The 18,766-nt window shown below is 33.5% G+C and overlaps 1 protein-coding gene across 5 annotated transcripts in view; it reads left to right on the top strand.

Annotated features, from left to right (window-relative positions):
* Window positions 1-18,766, top strand: part of CBLB (Cbl proto-oncogene B) — a 217,524-nt gene that overhangs the window by 73,524 nt on the left and 125,234 nt on the right. For all 5 annotated transcript variants that reach the window (XM_012544469.3, XM_023498954.2, XM_023498952.2 and 2 more), the window contains exon 4: window positions 12,214-12,360. In XM_012544469.3, coding sequence (XP_012399923.1) covers window positions 12,214-12,360 — 147 coding nt within the window. The remainder of the gene's footprint in view (window positions 1-12,213; window positions 12,361-18,766) is intronic.

The following is an 18,766-nucleotide window of genomic DNA, read 5'->3' as shown; positions in this document are numbered from 1 at the left end:
TTTTTTTGGAAATATCTCCTTTAATAAGGACATACATAGGAGCTGATCTTTTTCTAGGTCAGGAAGAAAAAGGTTATAATAACCCTTTTGTTCTGTTTACTACTCTTCTCTTCTCCCTTTTCCACCCACTCCCTTCTAGTAGATCATTTGGCTTGATACAAAAGCACACATGCACATTCTTTTCATGCAGATTCTAATACTACAATTGGTCTTCTTCCTATTGGAAGATGTTATCAAGGTAAAAAAAAGAAAGCAGGAGTTTAGGTAATCTAAAATAATTTAGAGCGGAATGCAGTTTTACATATGTAATGAAACTTTTGTATCTGAAATCAGAAATTCTCTGATTTTGAATCTCTAAAATCAGGAATCTCAGAAGACCTTATATATGCACAACCAGAGCAATGAAAAGAAAACACAGGTTGGCTACATGATTATCTTGTTTATATATTTAAAGTTTAGAATTTGTTTTCCTTGAAATATTTATTTATAGAATGAATGACATTTGCAAGACAGTTTTATACATGAGTCTAAAACGTTTTAAAAATTTTAGCTAGTATGATTTAAATGAAATAATTGAAAATTGAGTTACTTCAAATCTTGTTTTAAAATCACATTGCTTTTAAGTTTTCTTATTTATTGAGTTTGATGAGAGATACAAAAGGAAGAGAAAAAATTGATACCTTGGAATGTAGCTTTGTATATAGAACTGGAAATTTTAAAAAATGTAATAATAGCTTTTTATTTTCAAAATATTGCAAAGATAATTTTCAACATTCACTCTGGAAAAACCTTATGTTTCTAATCTTTCTCCTACCCTTCTCCCTACACCCCTCTCCTAGGCAACAAGTAATATATATATATATGCTAGAAATATTATTTCATTGAAAACACTCATATAGATAGTTACTATAGAGATCTCAAGTTTTGTTAGTAATATTTTAAAATTTCTTTTCAAAATTAGTGATAATTCTTACAACATGGAGAGGAATAAAAATGATTCCAAAACAAATGTACACTTTAGTATTGATGAGTGACAAGTTGTTACTTTTTTGAAAAGGGGGCGGGGGAGAGGTAAAGGGATTGGAACTCAGGCAGTCCAGGTAAGGGACTTGTCCAAGGCCACACAGCTAGTCAAATGTCTGAAGCCAATGCTTTATCCATTGCACCATTTAGCTGCACTTAGGGGTTATCTTAAATAGAGATTGATGTATAAAACTAGACAAGCCATCTCCAAAATGATTTCTTATCTAGACACATGGTAACTCATTATATTAAATTATCTTTTGGAAATACATAATTTAGTAGTCTTCTTAATTAAAAGAAACTGCAGTCAAAGCAAGTCATGTTTTAGCTTACATTTGACATATGCAATGGCATTTTCTAAACTTTTCAGAGTTATCTAAGACTATACAAATCAAATTGACTATTTTGCCAGTATAATTTAATGGAATATTTTAAATCTATTTTCATATTTTGTGATGGGGTTATCCAAATAACCATATGTTGTGAAATAATTACACCAGATTCCTTCCCATTTAAATGTATGTTTCTGGTTAGGCTGCCTTCTACTAGTAGGTTTTTCAATTAAAAAAATGCTTCTATTTACTTTTTAAAAATATATGAAGCAACACACAAAGCATATGCAATAATAATTCTCAAAGAATAGATATTGACTTCAAATATGAAAACTGGAAATAAAAGCATGGTCTAAGAAAAGTGTCAGAGACATCATTTGGGATGTTTCAGATTGAGGTTCATTTATTGCAGGTTTATTTTCTTCTAGCAACTCAAGTGTTTGAAGAATATCCTTGAGGAATAAAAGAATATATAGACAAATTTCACCTTTTTCTTGCTTCTTCTTGAAATGCCAATATAAGTAGATGGTGGTGGTTTTATAGTGTTGACTTTTTCTTTTTTTCCATTTGTGATCATGTATCTAAGCCTTCATGTATTAAGATTATGTAATGCTCTTATTTTGTTAGCGTCTTAATTGTTGAGATATGAAGTTAAAATTCTTAAATCTAATATTGATTAGCCCATGTGTTGAAACATCTTTCTAACAAAAAAAGAAGAAATAATACACATTTGCCATTATTATATACTTCCCCAAACTTCTGGCCTTTTTTTCTTTGCTCCATATTGTCTAGATTTTTCACATGGTTTCAGTATATCAATATTTACTATTCATTAAAATAAATCAGAGTGCTTTTAAATGGTCCTTTTCTTGTTTTTTTTTTTCCTGCTTTGTGATTTTATTCTGTTTTCATGCCAATTATTCATTTGTTTTCTTTTGTTGGGGAAAAAAAAAGAAAAAAGAGTACATCAAACTTTGATAAAGAATTTGGACTGAAAAGTAAGGCTTTTTAAAGTCTTTGCAAAATGTTTTTATATGTAAATTTATTCCAATATTCTGTCTTAGATTAATTACTGGCTTTATTGACCCAAATATTTCCCTGATGTCTAAAAACTCCCATATTGTACCTACAAATCAGCTACTAGATAACAAAATTAATGTTTGACCTATGTTTTAAGTGGACTTTAGCCATTCTCTCTGTCATCCTCATAGCTGTACAAAATGCCTTCTAGGCTAAGGGAAAAGAGGAATAGAGCAGTTTCATAGAAAATCCTTTTTACCACCCAAGAGTAACCTGCAGCAAGTTTGTTCACATTGTCCATCAGAGAGAAAACTCCAAACAAAAATATCTAACTGCTTTTTTTAAGTTGTTTTAGAAATTTCAAATTTCAAAAATTCAGAAAGTCACTGTCATTTGAAGAGATCAACGTACTTTTCAGTGCTCAGAAGCTGGTGGATAATTAATTATATATCTGCAATTAATTTACTTATACTTTTTATTATCATTTTATTATATTGAAAGAATTAGTTGTCAGAAGCTTTCCTATTGCTAAAAGAATGATGCTTTATTCTTCTGTAACATGGTAGACATCTACATTAGCCCCCCCTTCTGTTTTTAGCCATTTTCATTCATCATATAGACAGTGGAAGAAGACTTAGATTGATTGAATCCTGTACTCATGTGAGAGTGAGTGTTTCTGTCTTGATGTTGCAAGATTTACAATTTGTTTGAAGTGTTGATTTATCCAAGTGGATTTCCAGGGGTTCTTCAGTAATGATAAACTTACATTGCTTTCTTTTGGAGAATGTTCTAAAATAAAGTGGATTAAGATGAATGTTGGAGAGGATGTGGGAAAACTGGGACTCTGGTGCATTGTTGGTGTAGTTGTGAATGGATCCAGCCATTCTGGAGAGCAATTTGGAACTGTGGTCTAAAAGTTATCAAACTGTGCATACCCTTTGATCCAGCAGTGTTACTACTGGGCTTATATCCCAAAGAGATATTAAAGAAAGAAAGGGACCTGTATGTGCAAAAATGTTTGTGGCAACCCTTTTCGTAGTGGCCAGAAACTGGAAATTGAATGGATGTCCTTCAGTTGGAGAATGGTTGGGTAAATTGTGGCATATGAATGTTATGGAATATTATTGTTCTGTAAGAAATGACCAGCAGGATGAATACAGAGAGGCTTGGAGAAACTTACATGAACTGATGCTAAGTGAAATGAGCAGGACCAGGAGATCATTATACACTTCAACAACAATACTATATGAGGATCAATTCTGATGGAAGTGGCTATCTTTGGCAATGAGAAGATCCAGTTCGGTTCCAGTTGATCAGTGATGAACAGAACCAGCTATACCCAAAGAAAGAATACTGGGAAATGAATGTGGACTGCTTGCATTTTTGTTTTTCTTCCCAGGCTATTTTTACCTTTCTAAATCCGATTTTTCTTGTGCGACAAGAGAAGTGTATAAATATATACATATATGTTGTATTTAAGATATACTTTAACATGTTTAACATGTATGAGACTACCTGCCATCTAGGGGAAGGAGTAGAGAGAAGGGAGGGAAAAGTTGGAACAGAAGTGATTGCAAGGGACAATGTTGAAAAATTACTCATGCATATGTTCTGTCAATAAAAAGCTGTAATAAAAAATTAAATTTAAAAAAATGGATTAAGCATCAGACTGGAAATTTAAGGGTAAGGAAGTTCCTATTCTGATCTAGTCACTCATAGAGAGCAAGACTAGATTTGTTGTTGTCATTTCAATTTTATAAAGTTGACTGGATTTGTTGTTGTCATTTCAATTTTATAAAGTTTTTATAAGGAGGTGGTTCTGAGTCCTCCTTGATGCCTTATTTACTTAAGCATCTTATATGCATTTTTAATCATCATATTTGTCATCTTATGAGTAAGCAGATTTAATAAAATTTACTACTTTGAAAATAAGTTGATTATTCACTTTTGCCTTTTCTAGTATGCTGTTGTTCTTTGAAACTTAAGAACCATTCTAGCAAGTCCTTGTGTCTCATTGATTCCCTGTGACTTTCCAAAAACAAGTCCATCTCTCAGTCCACTGAAAAGTTGGCTTACTATAGTAAAAAAATCAGGTAGTAGACAGTCACTCACGTAAGTCATGTTCTATAAATGCTTTAGTGTTTCATTTGATAACTTTGTTTCTGTAAATAAACACTATTTGTAAAATTTGTTTGTTCCTTCCCACCCCCAGGAATGCTAATATTAAGCATATCTGTAAATGTACAACAAGCTTTTGGAAAATCCCAGTGTTTTGTAATGTCTCACAAAATCCTCCTGCCTTTTAGAAATGTCTCACAAAATCCTTCTGCCTTTGGGAAACTGGAAAACAAATGAAGTAGGCTATAGAGTGGGCACAAGATACCTGTCACTGGGCTGGTGTCTGTGACTATTAAGATATTGAATATTACATTTTCCTACTTATTAAAAAAAACTCCAAAGGCCCAGTCTTCTTGCCTTTAGGGTAAAATACATATTTTTTTGCCCAGATTTTAAAATTATTCACAGTCTGGCTCCAGTATATGTTTTTAGATTTATTGAATGTTACTTCTCAGCCACTCCATGTGGCTATTGCCACTACAAAAAGAACTGCCACAAACATTCTTGCACATACAGGTCCCTTTCCCTTCTTTAAAATCTCTTTGGGATATAAGCCCAGTAGTGACACTGCTGGATTAAAGGGTATGCACAGTTTGATAACTATTTGAGCATAGTTCCAAATTGCTCTCCAGGATGGTTGGATCAATTCACAACTCCACCAGCAATGTATTAGTGTCCCAGTTTTCTCACATTCCCTCCAACATTTGTCATTATCTTTTCCTGTCATCTTAGCCAATCTTAGAGGTGTTAAACTGGACTTTAAGATGTAAAGTGCCATTGTTACCCTGAGGTACAACTTGTATTGTGGGTGACTCATTAGGGTTACTTACTGTATACCATCTTAAGGGTACTAAAAAGTTTTTGGTGGTAGTAACCTTTCCTTAGGTATATTCAGAAAGATATTTAGGATGTTTGCTTTATTGTTCTTTGTGGAAACAAAAGTATAATTAGCCCTGTTTTTGTAGAAACTGATGAATAGCAGTAAATAGAAGGGCAGAAAGAAAAGGAATCAGATACAAAGACTTTAGAAAAGAGTAAGATATATTTTCTTGGAATTTAGAAGATAATGGCCTGTTATCTAATATTAAGGTGAATTTTTTCCCCTGCATTTAAGAATTTTTTAAAAGGGAGAGAATAATGCAAAAAAGAGGAAGAGATAAGCAAGCTGACATTTAACTAGATAGATTAGCATTGTCGGATGGTCATATCATTTTATCACAGATTTTTTTTGGTGGGTGATCTATTTCAAGCATTAATAATTATTGAGAAAAAAATGAGGTTGTTTGCCAAGATACAATCCTTTTGTATCTCAAATTCTTTAGGCATCTTCCTCTTCTACTTCTTTGTGCACTCTAATCTCCTAAGAAAATCATAGGAGGAAGTGGCTGTTCTTTATCTCAGGACTGTTCACTCTTGGTATACCCTTGAATCCCCTTTATCTTCTTTTCTTTCGCAGATTTCCCTCATTCTTTTTTTTTTTTTTTTAATCTTTAATCTCTTACTCTTTACTTATTCCTTCCCTGTTGCCTATGAATATGCCCACGTTATTCCCATTCGGTCCTTAAAATTAATCACTTGATCCCCTCATTGCTATTATAGTTATTTTCATATCTCTCCTCTACTTCTTGGCAGAAATCTTTAAAAAGCCATCTGTCTTTTTGAAGTGGTGTCCTTCACTACTTACCTCAAAAACCTTTGCAATCTGTCTTCCAACCTCATCCTTCAACTGACACTGTTCTTTTCACAATTACTAATATTCTCTTAATTGCCATATCTAATGATACTTCTTTTAGTCCTCATCCTTCTTGATCTTCCTGTGCCTTCTGAACTGTTGATCACCTTTTCTTGGATATTCTCCACTCATCTTTTTCTGTAACACTACTTTCTTTTGGTGCCAGTCTGACCATTCATGCTCAGTTTCTTTTTCTGGTTTTTCATCCATGTCATAATCTCGCCAACTATGGATATCTTTAGCATTTCTGTTAGTACATAAAATTTGCTTATGGTATCACTCTTTATGTCTCACTCATGTACTTCTTGATATGTGGTGAAAAATTAATTTCTTTTGAAAAAGCTTCAAATAATGTCACATTTCCTTTTTGAGTTATTAAACTGGCATTTATTAAATGTTTATTTTTCCATTTTCTACTCTTACAGCCAATATAGTTTAATAATTGAAATATGTATAATCTAATCATTAAGAATCATATGGATTAAACTTAAGAAAGTAATCCTAAAAGTCATGTAGGAAAGCAGCTGGGTGGAACAATGTACAGAGTCTTGGCTAAGAGTTCAAATCAGTCTGGGGACTGATTTTGTATATATTACACAATTTCAAAGAAGTGAAATATGGTATGTTTAACTTCCATTCAGGTCTCCATACTTGTGTGTCTTACGTTATTTCAGGTGAACTCCTATGGTCTTGAATTGGGTTTAGGTAAACAATCATGGTCAAAGGAACTAGCTCCAGGTAGACCTGAATCAGTCTCAATCCTTAGACTTTAGAGGCTAGGTTAATTTCAGAGTTAGGATTCCTTCGCTCTGAAGCATTGCTGAGTATTGACTGATTCAGCTCTGTTCCTTTCTCTTCCCACAAATTCCCATTAGCCACATTGTATCCCAATCCTAGAAGGAAAGGGAATAGAGTCATAGCAGGTACCTAATTCAGGTGCCCTGAGATACAGACAGTGAACATCGTTTCAAAGACAACCTCTATACTAAAAAAATTCCAATAAAACTGGCTACTCCAGACATTCTGGGTTTACACTTCAGTATGATGACTTAGGGCAAATTTATGTCACCCTACTGGGTCTTAGGTTCCTTATCTTAAAAAAGAAAGGGGGGGTTGCACTAGACCTTTAAGGAGTCAGTTCCCAATTCTAACCTTCTATGATTTTACAACATTCTACTATTGACCTTGCAGTAAAAAGACTTCAGTTGAGGTCCCAGCATTGATATTTGGTACTGTGTGATCAAGGGAAGCTACCTGACCTTCTTGGGCTTCATTTTCATCACTGTGAATTCACTATTTATATTCTTGCTCTCTCTGTGTCTCTGTCTCTGTCTCTCTCTCTCTCTCTCTCTCTCTCTCACACACACACACACACACACACATACACACACACACACACCCCTTGCTGTTTATGATTTATTTGTATTCTATCTTCTCCCCACCCCCAATCCATCATCTGTTTAATCTGGTAATTCCATTTTCTTTTTTTCTTTTCAATCCACATTGTTCTCACTTGGCTATATCAATAACATTTTTAAAAGCTATTCTCTAGATTGTTTACCAAAAATTATAATGTAGTCTATAATCCAATGTTTATTGTTTTTATGGTTTTCTTACTTTATTCAAAAAGATAACCATCTTCCTCCCCACTACCAAATAACTATTTAATTTGATGAAAATATGTAAACTGAACAGTAAGACTTTTTGAGATAGTGTTGTTCTTCAGTTTATAGTAATACAGCTAAGAAGGATATAATGAAAGCCTTCAGTGTCTGTGGATTAAGAAACTAACTCAGTAGAATATTATTGTAAAGACTTCTTTTAAAGTATATCTCAAGAGCATATGTAAAGATACAAATGGAACTTAGGGCCCTAAGGCTCAGTTTAGGAGAAAAGTTTTATTGGAGGCAACATGATATTATAGAACTAGCTATAGCTCACTCTGGAATTAGCCTTAAGTTCATAGTTCAAATATTTAAAAAGCTGACAATATAATTCAAATTTTAAAAAATGAAGTGATAATTATACTTTCTCCACATCTTTGTCTATTGATATCTTTTCCCTCCTATTTCATTTTTTAGTACTTATACTTGTTAGGAAGCTTTTCTTTACATTAAGCTCAATTCTGGGTTTTGTTTTTTGTTTTTTTGCATTATTCAGCCATTTTACTGAGTTATATGCTTTGTGGCCAGGTAGAAATAAATCTAATCATCTTCCTAAAACCCATAAGTGGTTTTTATTATTGTCTGTAGAATGAAATACAAAATCCTTTGTCTAAGATTAAACAAAACGAACCTTTACAGTTGGGTTCTCAACTATTTTTCAAATCTTTCTTTATATTAGACTATTTGACAAATTTGGCATTCCAGTGAAAGAGGGATTCTCACTGTTCACATCATTACATCACCTGCTTTTGTGCAGATGGTTCCCCATGTTTGTAAAGCACTCTTTCCTCAGTTTTGTCCTTTGGTATCTTTGTATTTCCAAAAGCACAGATCAGGTTCCACTTCCTACAGAAGGCTTCTGATCCTCTCCAAGTTGCTGTATTTGAGCTCCTTCTTGAAATTTCCTTGTATTATCCTGTACCCTGTATATATACATATACATATGTATATATACACAGATACATATTTGCAAACTTGTGTACTTGTTTATTTTTCTATTACAAGGTAAACTCTTTTGATGACAGGAACGTCATTGTTTTTGGTACCGTCCTCAAAACCCAGCACCGTGTCCTGTGTGTAAAGATCACTTCATATTTTTTTTCTTCAAAATTAAATTGCATTGACAGGCTCTAAAAAACTTGAAGATCTTTGTCAGGTGTCTACTAAGTCTTCTCATTTCCAAGCTAAACAATCTGGTGAGGCACTTTAAAATCCTACATGTTAGAGGTTGATAAACTATAGGCCAAATGATACCGTCTAGTTTTGTATCCTGACAAACCAACACTGCCTGTTTTTATATAGCCTGTGAGCCAAAAATAATTTTTACATTTTAAAATAAAGTTTTTTAAAAATCCATTTCTATAAATCACTCTTAGCTCTGGGGCCATAAAATAACAAATAATTTGATTCTCCACAGAAGATACTTGCTAAACATCACTTTTGTTCATAAGGGTCCTTATATGAGTGGTTTAAACATTATATATGTAATTTAATAATCAATGGAGCTCCCTTCTTTCTTTGGTACAATTAGCTTACCCCTTGTTGGGGGATGGGATAGAAGAGGTTTGGAGCTCCCCTTTGTTGGGGAATTCCAGATCCTACAAATGCCTCCTACTACTTTGCTCAGTGCTTTGCAAATGTTTCTCATTTGATACAAACATTCTAGGGAGGGTAGGTAATGTTATTATCCTTATTTTATAGTTGAGAAAACTGAGATAAAAAGAGGTTGTGACTTGCCTGGGGTTACATAGCTAGTAAGTGTGTGAGACCAGATTTGAATTCAGGACTTCCTGTCTTCAGGATTGGCATTCTATCCACTATACTATCTAGCTGTCTTATTCCATCCCTGAATAAGAACCCATTATTCCTAAAAATCTCGGATCAATTCTCCCTTTCAGCTAAAAGTGATCCCTTCCTCCTTTGATCACATTTGTATTTATTATGATAGTAGGTCATGCTTGACCTCTCTTATGTAACTAATCACATATTAATTATCATAAATGTTGTAGTTCTTTATCTCATTCTGTTCAAAAATAATCATCTAAAATTTGAATGGGTTTGTTCAGAAGACTAGTATTGGATGATTAGAAACTGTAGGATTACTCTTCAGGATTTATGAAGAGGAGGTTCCTCTGCAGCTACAATTGGGACCCTAATGTGTTAAATGCTCTTATCTGTTGGCCATCCTTCTGATAATTACCCCCTTTAAAATTCACTAAGTTTTCTACTAAAAATGTACACAAATACATTGCATCACCTATACAGTTTGATATTGGACCTACTTACTTGATTTCGTATTTTTCTGGCAAAACTTTCAAGAAATCAGTCTTCCATGCCACTGCAATAGGACTTTAGCATGGCATGGATTGTAATGATCAATATTATAAATGTCAAGTTAATTTTTACATGCACGCAAAACAATAATAAAAGGCAAATCTGATTTTTAAATTTAAATTTTAAAATATTTCATAATAAAGGATATTTTCTGAATAAACATACAAAGCAAATAAATTATTATTTTTGTAAAAAAAAAAGTTATATTAAAAAGATATCAATAAACCAATGAAAACAGGAAAAAGATGACCATGAGAATATTCATTTGTATCAGGTTTAGCTATTGTCTTTGAAATAATAAATAAGAAAATAATGATAGTTAGCATTAATGTAGCATTTTAAAATTTGTGAAGTGTTTTATGTATGTCATCTCCTCATTCTCACAGCAACCCTGTATAATAAGTGCTATTATCATCATCCTCATTTTAAGGGTGAGGAAACTGAAATATTCAATCCTTTCCCCAGGGTCTAAGAAAATTAGTTAATATCTGAGACAGGGTTTGAACTTTTGGTTTTCCTAACTCCAGATCCAGCATTGTGTCCGTTGCGCCATCTAGCTGCCACAAATGATCTCTGCAAGTAGAACTTGGTATTCTTTTAAAGTTAAAGATATTAAATCCAGTATAGTGGATGGTTTTATTACTACTATTGTACTTCAGGTTCTATTGCTCAGATGAGTAAAAATAAGAAATATGTATATTCATTTGAAGAACAAAGTAAAGAAAAATAACCAACATAGAAAATGAGAAAAGTTGGTTATTCTGATTACAAACATCTTTTTCATTTGTGATATAAGAGATAATAGGAATAGGAATAATACAGGAGGCAGTATATTCTGGAGAAGATAGACTAGGAGGGGATCAAGGGTTTTTGTAGAACATTTGACCTTGGTAAGAAGGTGGAAGAGATGATGATAGTGATGGAAGATGCTTTGTTAAAGAGAATAAGGGAATAATTTTGCTCTGGTTAGGGAAAACAAGGGAATGAAGAATATTTTTGGGCCAGGATAAGAGAGCTGTGGCCCCATTATAAAGGTAAAGAAACTTCAGAGACATTAAGAGACTGGCTCAAGGCTGTACAAGGAGTAAACAGAGAAGCCTAGATTTGAATCATGATATTCCTGAATTCTACATCTAGGTCTCTCTCCATTGTGTCATGCTGCCTCCCTTTTCATTTGATGATCATGTCATTTCTTTCCAGATGGCTTGAAATACTCCAAGTTCAAAGTAAAAGGTTTGGTTAGTTTATATACATGTGGTGCGATAGACAGTTGTATATTTAAAATAATTGAATGTGATTGGAAATATCCATTTTCACAATAGAGAACCTAGTTCACTAAAAATAAAAGCTTGAGACTCCAAAGTTATTGCTAAGATATATGGGAACCAGTCAAGTCAGCCAGTAAAGCTATTTAATAAAACATTGTTTATAAATTTCAATGATTTGGGGGATTACATGTTTTTAGAAGAGCAAAAACAGTAACATAAGTCTTTGTGGCTCCAAAGAATGTGCAGTTTTATTATTTGGATTACTTTGTCTCTAATTACCATTAGTCCTTTTAAGATATGCCTGGAGGTTAATATTTTGAAATTACTAAATCTCAGCATTTTTCAACGTCTTTTCATTAGATTGCTAGAATACTGACTTAAAATGTAAAAGGCCTTTTTCTGGAAAGTGGAATAAAGGAGAGATTAAGAAATGAAATGAAAATTAAAACTGCTTTTATATTGGTCTTTGAATAAAGTGTTTCGGTGGTTAAAACAAAAAAGACCTGACTTAAGTATACAAGTTATTAGTGGGTTTCTCATATAATATATATCCTAATTACCAAGTAGAACACATCATCAGCATCTTTATCTGGATTAAGTGTTTATAATTTTTTTTGCCTGTTTTCTTATGACACATAATAACTTCAGATTAGTATGCAAATAGGTAGATTTTGATGAAAATAACAAGGTATCCTTTATTTAATTTCCCTTCTTCCTTTTAGGCGGAATCTCACCAAGTTGTCCCTCATCTTCAGTCACATGTTGGCAGAAATCAAGGCAATCTTTCCTAATGGGCAGTTCCAAGGGGATAATTTTCGTATCACAAAAGCAGATGCTGCTGAATTCTGGAGAAAGTTTTTTGGAGACAAGTAAGTATTATCCATTCATATTATTCAAATATATCACAGAAGAAAGTTTTTTAAGCACTTATAGAATATGGATTTCATATGGTATTTTGAGCCTTAATATAAGTAAGCCTAGTAAAGTAAGCTTTACTAACCAGATTAATTTTATTTAAAAAAAATTTTTGCTCCATATTTCCTGAATTGCATTGGAGAATATATTTATTATAGCAAGTTGTTGTCTTATATTTCATGGACATAGATAATTAGACTAAATTAATTATATTTTAATGCCCCTTCAGAGGATTTTTATGTTGTGTATATTCCAGTTAATTTTTATAAAAAGACTTTTAAAAAATGAAATAAAGCTTTTTTTTTTCTGAAGCAATTGGAGTTAAGTGACTTGCCCAGGATCATAATCAAGTGTTAAGTGTCTGAGGTCATCTTTTTTTTCTAGTCAGTAATAAATAGCCTCTCAATATTATAGTAATAAATAATTTTTGACAATTAACTTCATTTTGATTTCCTTTATCTCCCAGAAGTATTAGGAAAGCTTTGATTCAAAAAGTAAATGCATCTTTACATAGCTCAAGAGTTACCTATTTGTTGCCTAGATTACACTACTTTTTCTGTACTCTAAGTATTTAGTATATTTCTTAGCATTCAAATATTATTCAAACTCTATTTAGATTTTAAGTAAACATGTGATGAAAATTCTGTTACACCTAGTTTAGGTAATTATTTTCAATTGATGGTTCTGTAAAAGTAAACAATTGATTCTATATAATTCAACAAGCAGGTGCTTACTCTATGCAGAATTCCTCATAAATTGTTATTAAGATAGGTCACAATTAAAGATAAGATGATTCTTGCTTTGTATTCTTGGGATAAAATTTATGTGATGAATTTGATTTTGTGGAGCAAGAAAAAGATCTTTACTAATAGGTTTTGATGAACTGGGAGTTGGGGGGGAGGGGTAGCATATTTCCTAAGAAGATTTTGCTTACTTTTTATTCTTAGAAGCAGCAAACATACCTTGTTTCACATACTTCAGACACTGATATAGTCCTAATATTTGCCAGTATATACAAGGCCCTAAAAATTAACATGTCTAAAATAATCTGAGTTCTATTTATCCTTTTAAGCTAAACTACATAATCATCTAAGAAGAAAATTTTGTTTTGAATCTGTAATGAAATGATGAGTTTTTACACATTGTTTTAATTATATCCTTAATTTTCATATTATAGTTTTGTTGGCATGGTACTTGATCACTTCTGTTCAAAAATATAAACAACTACCCAACAATTTTATAAAAGGGAAGTTATGTTTGATAATCTTCAACTATTACTTTAAGGAATGGTCATGGGTTTTATTTGTCTTGCCTAGGAAACGTAAACATTAGAATAAGATATTGAAATAAAATGAATCAATTTCAAAATGAATGCTAGAGAGAGGAAAATAAATATTTTCTGTGAGCTTTTCTAACTTGGATGTTATTGTCATCATCATAGTAGCATTTATATAACATCTACTAGCCATGCACCATGCTAATAAATATTTTACATATATCTAATTTGGTATTCACAACAACCCTGTGAAATATATGCTAAATTGTAATAACTGTTTTAGAGTTGAATTAACTGGGTCAAACAGAGATTAAGTGACTTGCCCAAAATCACATAGTAAGAATTCAACTCTTCCTGACTTCAAGCCCAGCATTCTTATGCACTGTGCCACATAAAAAGTTGGCAAAAAAAAAAAAAGAAAGAAATTAAACCTGAATCTCATCTGGTGTAATAAAGAAAAAAATCTCTTTATGTCTGTGTTAAGATGGTGAAGAGAGGAAAAGGCTTGTAAGATGTTCCTCATCTGAAGATCTAATTGTTGTTCCAGAACACTGAGACTGTTACTTTCCTAGAAAATCTTTTTAAAAGATGACATCACTCAGAAAATCTATAAAGAATGGTCACTCCTTGAGAATATACTAAGATCTGAAAGAGTATAAAAGAAGCAGGAAAATCCTGAAATTTTAAGTCCCTTCCTTTTTAGTAGAAACTTGATAACTAAAGTTTGAGTCTACTTTTGAAGGTCCATATTAGGTGTGAAGTTTCAAGAAAATATTGATATCTGGAGCTGTCACAACAATATGGCAGTTAGGCCAACTGGCCTACTTGATACAGTGCTTTTGAAATCAGGGCACCTGGAACTTGGATTTTGCTGTTTTTTCCCCATAAAAGTCTGGCAAGTCAGTTAGCCTTTCTTGGTCTCAGTTTCTCATTTGCAAACTAAGAGGAGTTGGACAAGATCAGAGAACATCTATTACTTGATAGCTAAAAATAGTTTTTATATTTTCAAATAAAGTTTTGTCGTATTTAAAAAAGTAAAAGAAACATTCTTACTTCATGGGTAGTACACAAATAGGAACAACTGTCAGGGCCATTTGTCCAACCCTTGGTCTAGGTGACTTCCTGAGATCCCTTTTTGCCATAAATCTAGATATCTCACCTATGCCTTTGAATAGTCATCTTTCTCCCCCCCCCCACCCCCTCCCCCCCCCCCCCCCCCCCCCCCCGGAGTATTCTTGTTCCTTCCTCCTTCTTATAGAAGCCCTGGATTCTATGCTTTGAAAAGATGTTTTGTCAAATTTCCTTACTTTTCAGTGAAAATCAGTCCCCTTTCCCCTCTTGAAATCAAATCAATTCTGTATTTAATTATGTGAGTTTGAAGCATGTTATATTTCTCCTCCCAAATGAATGTAAGTTCCTTGTAGACAGAGTCTTTGGTATTTGTATCCCTTAGTGTCTAACATACCACCTGAAACATAGCTAATCTTTATTAAACTCTTGGTAATTGATTGCAGGGCCTAAAAAATATTGAAGCCTACTTATACAATTTTGCCATCAAACCATTTTTGGATGCTAGGGATGTATTGAATCTCCTCTGTTTCAAAATGTTTCCATAATTCTCAGACCTTTTAAAAATTAAAAGATGAATCATCTTTGCATACTATTCTACCTCCATAAGTTTTGTCTTTTATATTATTTTTACTCCTATTCAAAACTGACAGTTTTTCTAACATAGAGGAATCCAGTTGATCCAATCAACATGCAAACAAAATATACAAATCAAGGTATATACAGGATAAATAGGAAATAATTAACAGAAGGAAAGCACTAAAATTAAGATAAGTTAGGGAAAGCTTTCTCTAAAAGATGGGAATAAGGAGGTGGAGCCAAGATGTGGAGTAAAGATCAGAGCTTGTCCAACCTGTCCCCTTCAAAGAATGACTCTAAACAAATTTTAGAGCATCAGAATACCAAAAAAAAATGGAAGTAGAACATTTTCCAGCCAAAGGTAACTTAGCAGGTCAGCAGAAAAAGTCTTTGACACTAGGCAGAGAGTCTAACGTGCAATTCTGATACGGGCCATGCCAGTGCCTCCCAGCCCCAGCCCTGACCTGCAATACCCCAGCCCAACTCTCACTTATAATCAGTGGCAGTCCTGGTGGCTTTCATACTTCTCAACCCAGAGACACCAGGGAGGAGTTGGAAGCCCAGTAGAAAACTTGGGAACAGGGTGGGAGCCTAGTGCACAATCCCAGTGCAGGCTGCACCAGCACAGCTCCAGACTCAGCCCTGACCCTGGCTCCCTAGCCCAGCATCAGCTTTTGAATCTAAATCCAGGGCAGTGCCGGTGACTTCTGGATCTCTCATCCGGGGATGCAGTATCAGAACAGGCCATGCCAAAGTAGCCATAGTCCCATCCTGGGCCCCAGAGTCAGGAAAGCAGAACTCTCTTGCTTCAGCACACTAGATCTTACAGCTACAGTGGGACAGGGACACTCCTGATTGTTCCAGGTCTTGTGGACAGGTGTGTAAAAGGATCTCTGAAAACAGCTGCACAAAACCCCTGAACCCTGGAATGGTACACCCATCACCCTGGAAACAGAGCCCTACTTTAACAAAGAGTTAAATGTTGAGTAATAGGCTAGGAAAATAGACAACAGAAAAAGATTTTGACTATAAAAGATGGAATTTTAATTAATACTTAAAGGAAACTAGAAAAGTCAGTAGTTGGAATTGAGGAGGGAAGCCATTCTAAGTATGGGATATTGGGGGAGAAGGGGACAAATGCCTAGAACTGAGAGGATTATCTTGTTTACCAAGATGTTGAATTAAGCCAACAGCTAAGACAAATTGGCATTGAAGAATTATGCCTCTCTTTTGTTATATGGTTTTATTCTGTAAGAGATAAATTGTCTTGACATGCTGCTCTTAGATTATTAAGGAGACCTCTTCTTAAAATTTAAGAAAGCTCTTCAAGCAAATGTTTAAATGACCTTCTTTGCAACAAAACCCACAGACTAAATATGTGTAAGTTTGCTAGGAACAAAATAATAAATGTTTCTTCAAGAGAAAGTTTCCTTTTGCTTTGGACTTATGTAGAAAATATTCTCTTGAAATACATCTGCTGATTCATTGTTTAGAACTACTGGATAAAGGTGCTACAGGGACTGGAAAATGCATTTTGAAATCTTATGAGCCAGGTATCTTTTAGATAAATGGATATATTACCTAGTTGAATGGGAAATTGTTGAAAGATTAATTAAAACAAAAAACTCATTTTACCTCTGTGTCCTATTGTCAACTCTGTTTGAAGAAGCCACTTTATCTCTTCTAAATACTTTCCTGTCTGGGATAAGAGCCAGTTTCAAGCACCCTCCATACTCTGTGTATGAAATTCTTTAGGAAGAACACTGTACCAAGTGTGAAAATTATTAACCATTTGCCTTATTGACATCTGGGTAAGTAAGCAGTTCTTTAAAAGGAATGAATTATTTGGCATTAATTAGCAACCTTTCATGAAGCTCTGACTGGAAATGTGACTTATTCAAGGTTGTCTGCTGGAGTAGAAAAGGCACCACCTGGAAACCTTGATTTTGTACCTCAGCTCTTCTACTGACTTTGGGCAAAGTCATTTAACCTCTGTGCTTTTGGTTTTGAATTTAGTAAAATGCCAGTGTTAAGTCAAATGATCTGCAAGATTCCTTTTGCCTCCAAGATCTTTACATTTTAAATATCGTACTTATTCTTTGCATACCTAGAGACCATTTGTAGGTTCTCTCATTTCTCTTTAAGTCATCATAGACATAAGGCAGTTTTGCTTCCTTAAATGGAATCATTCAAAAATTCATGCTGAATTAGCTAGATACGTATTCCAAAAAGATCTGACATTTTCTTAAGGGCAATCATGATTCAAACCTAATATCAGATAGTAGAAGTTAAGAGACCTTTAAGATAAAGTTATTTTTTAAAAAAAATCAATAAATATTTACTAATAGCCTATAGTTAAGAAAGATGAGATATATTCTACTCCCAAATCTCAGGTTATTTCCTCCATAATCTCCTCAACCCTTTGTGGTTGTTCCTAGGCTGAGGTTTAAGACTCTTGAACTCCGCAGCTCTAAACTAAACTAAAACCTAATTGGAAGACAAATTGAGTTTGGCACTAATATGGTGATCTCCTGAGATTTGGGGGTCAGGGATAGGGGGACCTTTAAGGTGACCGAGTTGAAATAAATAAGCCTAATTTGGAAGTGGAACAGAAGAAACTTTCCTGGGAATCAGCAGGACCTATGAGTGGCAATTGCACTTCCAACTTAAGAAAGCTAGGAAAAAGTCTCAAGACAAAGCAAAACAAAACAAAAAGAGTTTACTCATGGCACAAAGATAAAAAAAAAAAAAAAAAGATGAAATTGTTCTTTCAATAGATTTTTCATGTTTTAGGAAATTTTTTATTTAAACATTCAAAATTTAGGGTTTTTTAACTCAAAGTTATGATGGGGGATAGGGTTAGAGGGTGGAACGAAAGAAACCTGAAAATAAACAGGAAAAAGAAATGGTATTTTAAAATGAGAATAATGCCAAAATATGGTCTGTAAAACAGTAATTTACAGTCTAGTATACTTGAGCCTAAGATTCAAGTATATCTCTAAAATTTAGAGCACTTGCATTGAATGAAAATGCCACATTTTATGTGATTGTACATGTTAAGCATGACATTCATATTTTTGAAGTATCCCAGTTTAGGGAAGTCCCTGAGTACATTGATTAATTATGATAAATATTTAGGTGCTAAGTTTGACATTGCGAAGTTACTTGAATAAACATGAAGATTTTGAGAACTGAGAGGATTTATGTGCCTATTGTTGGACAAGTCACTAATGAGTTCAGGTTCTTAAATTATACCAAATCTCTCTCTTTTTTCTTTTTATTTAATAGCCTTTTATTTACAGGTTATATGCATGGGTAACTTTACAGCATTAACAATTGCTAAACCTCTTGTTCCAATTTTTCACCTCTTACCCCCCCACCCCCTCCCCTAGATGGCAGGATGACTAGTAGATGTTAAATACATTAAAATATAAATT

This window comes from Sarcophilus harrisii, chromosome 3 (assembly GCF_902635505.1).
Source record: "Sarcophilus harrisii chromosome 3, mSarHar1.11, whole genome shotgun sequence".
In the NCBI taxonomy this organism is placed as follows: domain Eukaryota; kingdom Metazoa; phylum Chordata; class Mammalia; order Dasyuromorphia; family Dasyuridae; genus Sarcophilus; species Sarcophilus harrisii.
Note: the sequence above shows the minus strand (reverse complement) of the source record. Positions and strands in the feature narration are given on the sequence as shown.